The 9,842-nt window shown below is 32.2% G+C and overlaps 1 protein-coding gene across 1 annotated transcript in view; it reads right to left on the bottom strand.

The window, feature by feature from the left end:
* Positions 1 to 4,273: 4,273 nt before the first annotated feature.
* The window catches only part of GABRG1 (gamma-aminobutyric acid type A receptor subunit gamma1), a 74,794-nt gene continuing 69,225 nt past the window's right edge, over positions 4,274 to 9,842 (bottom strand). Inside the window, exon 9 of the mRNA XM_045815941.2 lies at positions 4,274 to 4,745. Coding sequence (XP_045671897.1) covers positions 4,476 to 4,745 — 270 coding nt within the window. The 3' untranslated portion in view covers positions 4,274 to 4,475. The remainder of the gene's footprint in view (positions 4,746 to 9,842) is intronic.

Here is a 9,842-nt window from a genome sequence, read left to right as displayed (position 1 = left end):
TCTTCATTCAAGCTGTTTACTCGACTAGAAGTGTGATCTCTATTTAACCTCACCTAGTGACATATTGAATTCTCAAGCTCCCATCTGTAGAAACTTTCCCAGTTATCCTCCCTCCCTTAAATTGTATAACTCATCCTCTCACTATATGTTTCTTGAGAGTTCATCATTATATATCCCCTGTTGTGCTTCATCCATAGAAAGTGCTGCATAAATATTTTGCATTAGGTTATGTCTCTTCCAAAATGCAAAGACAAAAAAAGGCAGAACTGACTTTATATTTACTAGAGCAATAATTATGGTCAATAGTGTTTGGAAACTCCATTTGGAATCTTTTTTTTTTTAAGATTTTTTTATCCATTTTTAGAGAGAGATAGAGAGAGAGAAGGGAAGGCAGAGAAAGAGAGAATTCCAAGCAGACTCCATGCTGAGCACGGAGCCCCAGGGCCTGATCCTATATAGACCCCGAGATCACAACCTGAGCTGAAACCAAGAGTAGGATGCTTAACCCACTGTGCCACCCATGTGCCCCCATTTGGAGTGTTTTTGGCAGTGATTTGGTAATGGTTTCTGTGACTTTACTGTGACTTATCAAGGGCTTTATAACACTGAAAAAAAAAATGATGACCGAGAGAAACATGAGACCAAGTATGTCTGGACTTCATATGGCAAGACATTGAGAAATTAAGTAAATTTGATGATGTAAAGAAAAATAGCTTGGTCAGAAATTATTTTCAAAAATGTTTTTAGTGGGACAAATGTTAACTCATTAAATGTCCACTGAATCACTTCAATTCCAGTGCTAAGTAAGATCAATGAAATAATTGAAATGTGGTATCTTGCTATAGGAAATTTTCCAAGTGAAAATGGGCCCTGATATAGAAGTTTGATAATTTTATGTATGTACTTATTCATTTATTAGGTGCTTATTCAATTATTAGTTATTAATTTAAATTTTACTTGAGCAAATGATCATATCTAAAGCCCCATTTGTGTAATCAAAGTACAAAATGCATTTTGTTACAATATAATGACTTGGGGGAGCCCCTTAAGCTTCTGCCTTCAGCTCAGGTCCTGATCTGGAGTCCCAGGATCAAGCCCTGTGTCAGGGTCCCTGCTCAGTGGCAAGTCTGCTTCTCTGTCTCCCTCTGCCCCTCCCCTTGCTTGTACTCCTTCTCTCTCTCTCTCTCTCTCAAATAAATACATAAAATCTTAAAAACAAAACAAAACAAAACAAAAAACAACATATTGACTTGGAATACAATTTCCCATTTTACAGTTATGGGCCCCTTGAGAGTACTATCAATCATTCTTTTTGAAGCTAGATCATTGACAAGCATGCAGCCCTCAATTTTGGCCTTGCTATAAAGCAAAATTGCAGCATATTTTATGACTGTATATTAAAGTCAGATATGGGAATACTAAAGGAAAAAACAACCTGGTGATTTTATAGTTACACACAGTTACTGTGTTTTAACCTATATTTGATCAGTTTTAGTAAGTCCTGAATGAAATCTATGTCTTTAAAAACATCCAATAAATTGTCTGATTTCTATTTACATCAAAACTTTATACTTAGATTTACTGAGGAATTTTGCCCTTTCCCTACCAAATTCTCAAGGAGGCTAAGTTCTTTTTTCTTTTCTTTTCTCTTGCTTTCCTTCCTTCTTTCTTTCTGTCTTTTTTTTTTCCTCAGAAACTACCTGGCATTTTAGGAATTAATTTCAAGCGAGCCTAAGTTTTTCTGTGCAATTCAAGGATAAATAAAATATTATCATGCAATTCTGAACTCAAGAGAATAAAATTGTGCCAGTCACAATTTCCCTTCTCAGAACTTCAGATCCTGGTCACATATTTAAAGGATGGGTCTATATGAATTAATGTTTTCCCAAATGATTCTAAATCCTTCTGTTCCATTTATCCTTCCTAGCCTCTATACCCTCTTCTTTGGTCTATGTTAGTGTTAAAACCATTTAAAGCAGCTAAGAAGCGCAAATTCCAGTGACCAATAAATTCAGATATAACTCTGAAAGGAAGATTTTTTAGAAATTTGTTTCTCAAGATGGTAAAACTTCTTGAAAGAAGAGAGGGACAGGAATTAGACTGCATTCCCTTTGAAAATAAGTTCCGCGTATTTCCTGTAAAGAGTCTAGCTGCATTTTCACCTTTTTGTTCTCATTTTTAGAAATACTAAGATTTGTGCACCTTTCTTTCTGATCTATATATTTGAATAAAGCTGCTCAAAATTCCACTTGTTTTGAAAACAAAGTGCTTGTTTCGATGATCTATACAATGAATGTATATAGTAAAGCATCTTTCATATTTTTATTAATTTAATTTCCACTTGTTAATATTGCCAACATTTAAAGCCAAGTTAATGGAACACCAATGAAAAAATCAAAGCTATTTATATTAAGCATTTTAAGTATTTTAAAATACAGTCATGCTCAGATAGAGTTGAAGAATCCCAGAATTAAAATTGCCTTCATGAAAATGAACAGATTATAGCTTAGAACATGGAAATAGCCATAATACATTTTAGTGAAGTGTTTTATTCTTCATGGATACTTCATTTTCCATTTATCCATAAATGAATGTTCACATTAAGAATATCCATCAATAGTTATAAAAATGAATGCATGAATAATTTGTAAGTGAATATATACATGGCCAAAGTTTAATTTGGCTCTCCATTCAAAAAAGGTAGTGTCGGTGGATATTGGGGCATTATCACTCAATTCATGCTTACATTTTTTCAGAGGTTTATAATCAAATTTAAAAAAATTCTGATTTAGTTGAGGAATGTACAATGAAATGTATTTAGATTAAAAAAAAAAACCTATATATTCTATAAAGATAAGCATACCCATGCCAGAGCCTTACTCATGTATTCACTGACCATGTGGGGGAATCACTGTATTAAAAACTAGTATCAAATGCTCAGGTATTATCTCCCTCCACATACCATAGGATAAGCTTTGATCACAAAACTCTTTATCCTCATACTTGCTCTTGGCAATGGAAACAATTTTTAAAGGTTTTCTCCAAGATCACCTTGGTGATTTCCTGAAAAATTAGGTGGTGGTGAATGAATGTGGAGTTCTTATAAACAATTGATATGCCAAACTATTTACAGGAATGTAATAATTAAGCCTAAATTTAACTCTCCTTTTAATGAAAGAGGCATTGGGGAAACTATTAACCAATAGGCTTTACACTATAGTGTGTCTTGCTCTGTTCCTATCTTAAGAATTTAGAGAGCTCCAACACTCATGTTCCTTAGAGGTACCTCTAAAGGAACTCCACTTTTAACATGATCTTTGAGCCTGCTCTCATTTTTTTAAAAAGAGAACATCATAACAATTTACAGCAAAGATATAAAACTGACAGTGTCCAAACATAGGACCTGGCAAAGACAATATACGACACACACCTAAAACTATATTTCTAGGATGTTTTTAGTCTGACAATTATTAATAGTACATATTTAAGACCATATCCTCAGTATGAACTGTTACTCAATTTGCTAGATAATAATTCTTTGCCCACAATGAGTAAATACAAGCACTGTTCTTCAGTGTTTTTGTCAATTTAGAGAATGTAACACTTTTGTAGAACATAAAGAAAAAATCAATTCTTCCTGTATTTAATTTCAGTGTTGGTATATCTAAACGTTTCAGTGTTAACTTCATACTTCATAAATGCTGTGAGGCAGAGAATAAAATGGTTACGTGTAACTTTTTTTTGGTCTGTATTTAAAAGAAATTACTTTGGCGGTTTCCATCCTAGTTTGTAAATCACCAAAACTAAAGTAACTACAGTTCTATTTAATATTGAATCAGGAAATGGACTTGATTAAAATACAGATAAAAATTGGCCTTTTAATAAGGTAAAAAAATTGGCCTTTTCTCCTAATTTGATTTGTTCTTGGGAGTAAAACATCTGGATAGAAATGCCGGGAAATCATCGCTTTCTGGTTTTAATTAGCTCTATTCCAAACTGGGCATACAAATAAAAAGTAAGAAAAAAAATCAAAATAACAATATTTTCTAAGCAAAAAATTACTATGTAAACATTAGACATGAGATTAGGTTCCCATTACAAACTATGATAGATTATATTTAAATAAAATATTATTAAAGTTATTAAAGTATTCCATCTTTAAAATATGAATGACAGAACTTATGAATTCAAAATCCTAATGGGATACACATAAAATAAATAAGATTAAAGTAAAAATATATAATAGTATTTTACTATACTGAATTTTGCAACTTACTTCTTTTACATACATTTAAGTAAATTAACATGAAGGCTGCTACTTTATTTACCTGTGAATCAATTGAATAGTTACAACGCTTTTACATTTTAACCATTGATTTCTCTGCATTTTAAATTTAAACTTCATATTATTGAAGTGCAATAGATTATATTGGATTTAGTTAAACTTCTTATGATTTTTGCCTGGTAAATAGAACTTACAAGTAAAGATAACCAACCCAATAAACCAGATTGAACAGGGCAAAAGCTGTTGGGAAAAATATTCGAGAATAGGAGTCAATTTTAGCAATGCGTATGTGTATCCTTCCTTCCCTCCATGACCCTGTTCTGCAGTCTTCAAAGCAACAGAAAAAGCTGGCACAATCTTTACCCTCCAAACACTGATACCCATAATCCTCTTCTCCATGTGGCAGAGAAATGCTATTCATTGGAATCAGAGTGGATCCAGGATGGAGTCCAGGAGACACCTGAGTAAAATAATAAATGAGTTTTTGAGAAAAAATACCATAAAGAAAGATCAATTTGTCTCCTCAAGGCAAAGTCTAAAAGACTGATATGCAATAAAAATAATCTTAGTTTACAGAAATCAAAGAGGTGGTCAATCCTAATGTGTTTTTAGATTATAATTTACTTTGTAAGACATAACTTAGTATTATTTTACATTCCAAAGACCGTGCAGAAAATATACCCTTCAAATATGCAATATATCTTATAGCTTTAGAAAACTGACCCACTAAAATATTGTTAACCATGAATCTAATTCTAAAACAAAAATAAACTCTATATTTCTCTATTTTACACTAAAACATTCACAGTGCTATATGTATCTGTTTGCTATTATTATATTATGTAACTTATTTTAGTGATAATGAGAACAAATAGCAGAGATGACATTTTGATAATGCAGAAAAGCTTTGGGGAGCTGTGAATGAATAAAAAAGACATGGGTTGGGTTTGTAGCAGTGGAGAAGGCATCATATTTGGGAGACAGAATATGCAGGAGTTAAAAACTCAGGTTAGAGAACAACTGTGTCCAAAATTCCACTCATTCTACCAATATAGCTATCCTTACAGCTGGAATTATATTGGCACCTAATCTTTGTGATGGCTGCGATGAGTAAATGTCATGGCTTATTTAAATGATGAGTGCTCCATCTTGCCCAGTTATAATAGTTACTATTATCAGGATTATTTGAGACACATACCAGATTAACTTTTTATGATACCAGGTTCTGAATAATACTTACATAATAAAAAGATTTAAAAAAAAATGTTTAAAAAAATCAAGCAAATCTGGGATGCCATGAAACACTAAAGCAATCACTTTGGGGTCAGACAGGCTTGGACAGAAATTCCAGCTCTGCCCAGGAGAGTTAAGTCACTCTGAACAGAAAATGTTAGTGCTCTTCTTTCTATCTCTGTGTCTTCTCCTATACAAAAGTCACAATAATTCATAGATCCATTTGATAATTAAATGAGAAGATGTACATAAAGCACAAAGCAAAACATTTGAAACATAGTAAGTATTCATCATAGGTAATCTTATTGTTGTTTTCATTGTCATGCTAGTGTTGATGCTTGAAGAAGAAATACCACCATTTGGTATAAAATACATGCTTAAACAAGGAACAGTAACAACAACAATATGGACCTCATAAAAAATGCTACTGGAAAATAAAACCCATTAATGGACTCTTGAATAAAATGGCAATTAAAACATTAATGAAGACTGCAGCTTTAATAACCCTTCCTTCAGAATTTCTGCGTATTTTAGGGGTTATCTTAAAATGTGAATCTTACAGCTTATTATAATTGGTGGCTTTATCATCTAAATACTAAATATAATGCTGAGATTATAAAAATTACTTTAACCATATCTTAAATTCTTCCTAACGAAAATGTTTACATCATTTTTTCATCCTGCATTTTGAAATAAAGAAATTTCAAAGCCATGAAAATCAAACATTGTGTAGAAAAGCTTTTAAAAATTAAACGCAAAAGAGAATTTTTAAAAAGTTGGACCTATATTCAAATCCATTTTATTTTGAATCCAAACCACTAAATATTAAAATTCAGTAGATGTAAAAGTAGCAAATAATCATGTTTAGTGATATTTTAAAAAGATAAATGCATCACACAAGTCATAATATTAAAAACAAAATGTGCAGCCTGAAGATAAGGAGCAATGCCCTAAACACAAATAAATTCATGACTCCTCTTGCCTGGATATATCATAAAAAGCAGAAGCAGTATATTATTAAATGTTAATGACATATCTTTTGAGCTTGACCCTTGGGGATACTTGACTAGACTCCAAAATTTTAGTGGAACAGTAAAATTAAGTACAAAATGAGGCCAATTGGTATTCATTTCCTTGTCACTTAATACTTAAATAGCATATGTTCAAATGTTGATCAGAGTGAAAAGTGATTAAAATACAAGTTTGTTAGTTGGCAATTTCAAGGTTATATGGCACAAAATACATTCCATATATCACTCAGCACTGCCATAAATAGGAAGACGGTGTGTTTGTTGGAAGATATCAATTGTGCATGAGGGGGATAATTAAATATGAAAGTGCCCAAAAGTGGAGAAAAACTGTAAGTGGTTCATTTTAAAGCTGGACTAACCTCTGGTGGTCAAAATCATGGAGAGTTTCTACTACAGTGACACTGTCAACTGACAATTTTCCAGTTTCCTGCTGCCCCCTCAAAACACCACAAGTTCATATAGTGAAAGAAGCTACACTTTAATGAATGATGGATGTGACTAGACATAGCCTTTATAGATGCTCAGAAAAATATCCCAAGAGCTGACACAGTAGCAATAAAATAAACTATTTTGACACATAGATTGTGACCTGGAAACCACTAAAAGAGTAACCAGAAGAATATATACATTCCAAACCTTATTTATCTGAAGTGCAGCTGTTTTACCCATCTTATAATTTCTCAAATAAAACTTCTCTTGCCCCCCAAAATAGCAAGCATTGAAAAAAATAAAAAATAAATCAGTTTACGTAATATAAAAAGAAACTACATAACTGAATAGGAGTCTCTTTTACATTAAATAATATAGTTTTGAGAATATACCATTTTGTCGTTATTTGGAAAAGTCACTAAGAATATAGCTGAATTTAACATTATGAGAAATTGATCCCATTCTCATTATTAAAGATACGTTTGTCTGATTATTTATTAAATGTTACATTATTTATATATTAAAGGTTTATTTATTTATTATTTGAGGGGGGATTAGGGGCAGAGGGAGACAGAGAAAGGGAGAGAGTCTCAAGCAGACTCCCTATACAGTGCGGAGCCCAACATGGGGCTTGGTCTCTAATATCATGACCTGAGCAGAAACCAAGTCCAATGCTCAACTGACTAAGCCACCCACATGCCCCCCACCTTTACTTTTTTAAGATTTATTTATTATTTGAGAGAGAGAGAGTAAATGCTACATTATTTATATATTAGTAATAGAGTAAAGTGTACAAAGTATATTTCAGGCACCAAGATACACTAATGCCAAAGAAATATTAAGTAGTAAAGAAAACATTTATGTACAAATTATATGTATGTGTTTGTATATTATAATTATTGTATCATATACTGATATCATCAATGTTATTAAATATTAGTAATATGAATATCAAACATTATTCGGTCATGTTACTGATATTATGAAATATTAACTAATATCACCATTATTAGTGTCCCATTTAAAACTTTGCATACGAGAATACAAGCCTAGGCACGGGTTTTCTCCACTCCACTTTTATAAAATCCCATTTAAGTATCAGTCGGGATTTTAAAGACTATAAAATCCACATCGGTGTTAAAAACAGACATGAGGTGGATCTTGGTGATGCTGAGCAGCCAATCAGCATGTCAGAATTCGTACTAAGTTTTTGAAAGACAAAGAACAGGTGAAAATAGGCCGACAGGTAAGGTAGACCAAAGGAAGCCACACTTCAGAAGAGGCTCAGAAAATGGAAACCTGAGTGTGGGAGCTATTGTTCCCACCCAGGATGCCTCAGAAACACTTTAATGCAGGACGAATGGGAATGATAAGCAGGATGGAAAACATGGCGTTAATTAATGTCCATTTTCAGAATAGCTACAGCTGTTTGAACCATTGCTCATCTGTGCATGTAAAGAAGTAGAGATGCTGACAGGTTGGTGTCTGCTCACGTTTAGAACTCTGTAACTTCCAAAAATAAATAGACAGATGAATTCATGCCATTCCAGGGACGATTATGACTCGTGGAGTTAGTATTGGAATGTTCTAGTGAGACCCTCATCATCATTTAGAATGTGTGTATTATGTCTGGAAGCAGTAAGATGTCATGCTCCCCATCCACACACATGAAAATGAAATGTGACAGTTGAACATTCAATAGTTACAGGCCAAGCTTGCAGGGCCTACTGGAGAAAAATCACCAAGAACTTTCAAGGTAAACTAACAGTATAAAGGAAAAACATGAAGACTGATTCTAATAATTCAGGAAACATAAAAGAATATTAAAATTTGAATTAGTTCACTCAGAAATACTTGAAGGGATGTTGTGTCCACTTAAGGAAAACAGGTGGGAGAACAGATAGAAAATGAGAGCTCTCAGAAATTCAAGAAGTTATTGTAAATTTAAGAAAAAAAAACTAAAGCATTGTTAAATAAAATCTTGAGGAAGGAAGTTGCCCACAATATACAAACAAAATATACCTCAATAAAAAATATGATAAAAAGAAAATCTGAAATATGTGGATAATTAACCAAAAGGTCTAAAATCCATCTAATAAGAATTTTAGAGGAGAAAACAGAAATAAATTGAATTAAAGAATTAAGAAAATTCCCAGAAATGAAAGCTAGGAATATTAAGCAATGAGGAAATGAATAAGGTAAAAAAAAAAAAAAAAGAAAGTGTACTGATCCGTAAGAAATTTTATCACCGTGGAAAAAGATATGAAGATAAATATTTTCAGGTAGGAAAAGAAAAAGCTTTACTGACAAAGAAATAATCAGATTGGCATTATAATTAGTGATAATAATGAATTAAGAAGTAGATATTCAAGTATATTATTTAAAATTCAAAAATTAACCAATAATTATTAAAGGTAAGATAAAATATTAAGGAAAGAATAAGAAGGAGACAGTGGGAAAGCTGTATTTTTTTTTTTTACACCAAAGAGTTATGACTATATTGAAGTCTGGTACCTCAAGAATCAGAACTATAGTGGAAATAATCATCAGAGGAAAGTAAGGGCAAAAATTGTTAAAATGTGGTTAATTCTGAAGACAAGAGAGCAGAGTTTCAAGGCAAATAATTTTATTCTTTACTTATACATTTTGCATTGCTCAATTTGTTCATGTGTTTCAACCATGCATGTATATAACTATTAAATTTAATTTTTTAAATGAGAATTTTTACTTGTGATTAATCTGGTCCCTTTCAGCTGTAATATGGTTTTAGTAGGAAGAGAAATATCAAGGAGTGTTATTTGGAAATCAAGGTTAAAAAAAAAAAAGAAGCTGTTGGTGGTGGTATTTATATACCTCTACAGAAG

The sequence above is a fragment of the Ursus americanus genome, chromosome 8, assembly GCF_024610735.1.
Source record: "Ursus americanus isolate L20-20 chromosome 8, mUrsAme1.1.p, whole genome shotgun sequence".
Taxonomy (NCBI): Eukaryota; Metazoa; Chordata; class Mammalia; order Carnivora; family Ursidae; genus Ursus; species Ursus americanus.
The sequence above is the reverse complement of the archived record's forward strand: the minus strand, read 5'-3'. Positions and strand labels throughout refer to the sequence as shown.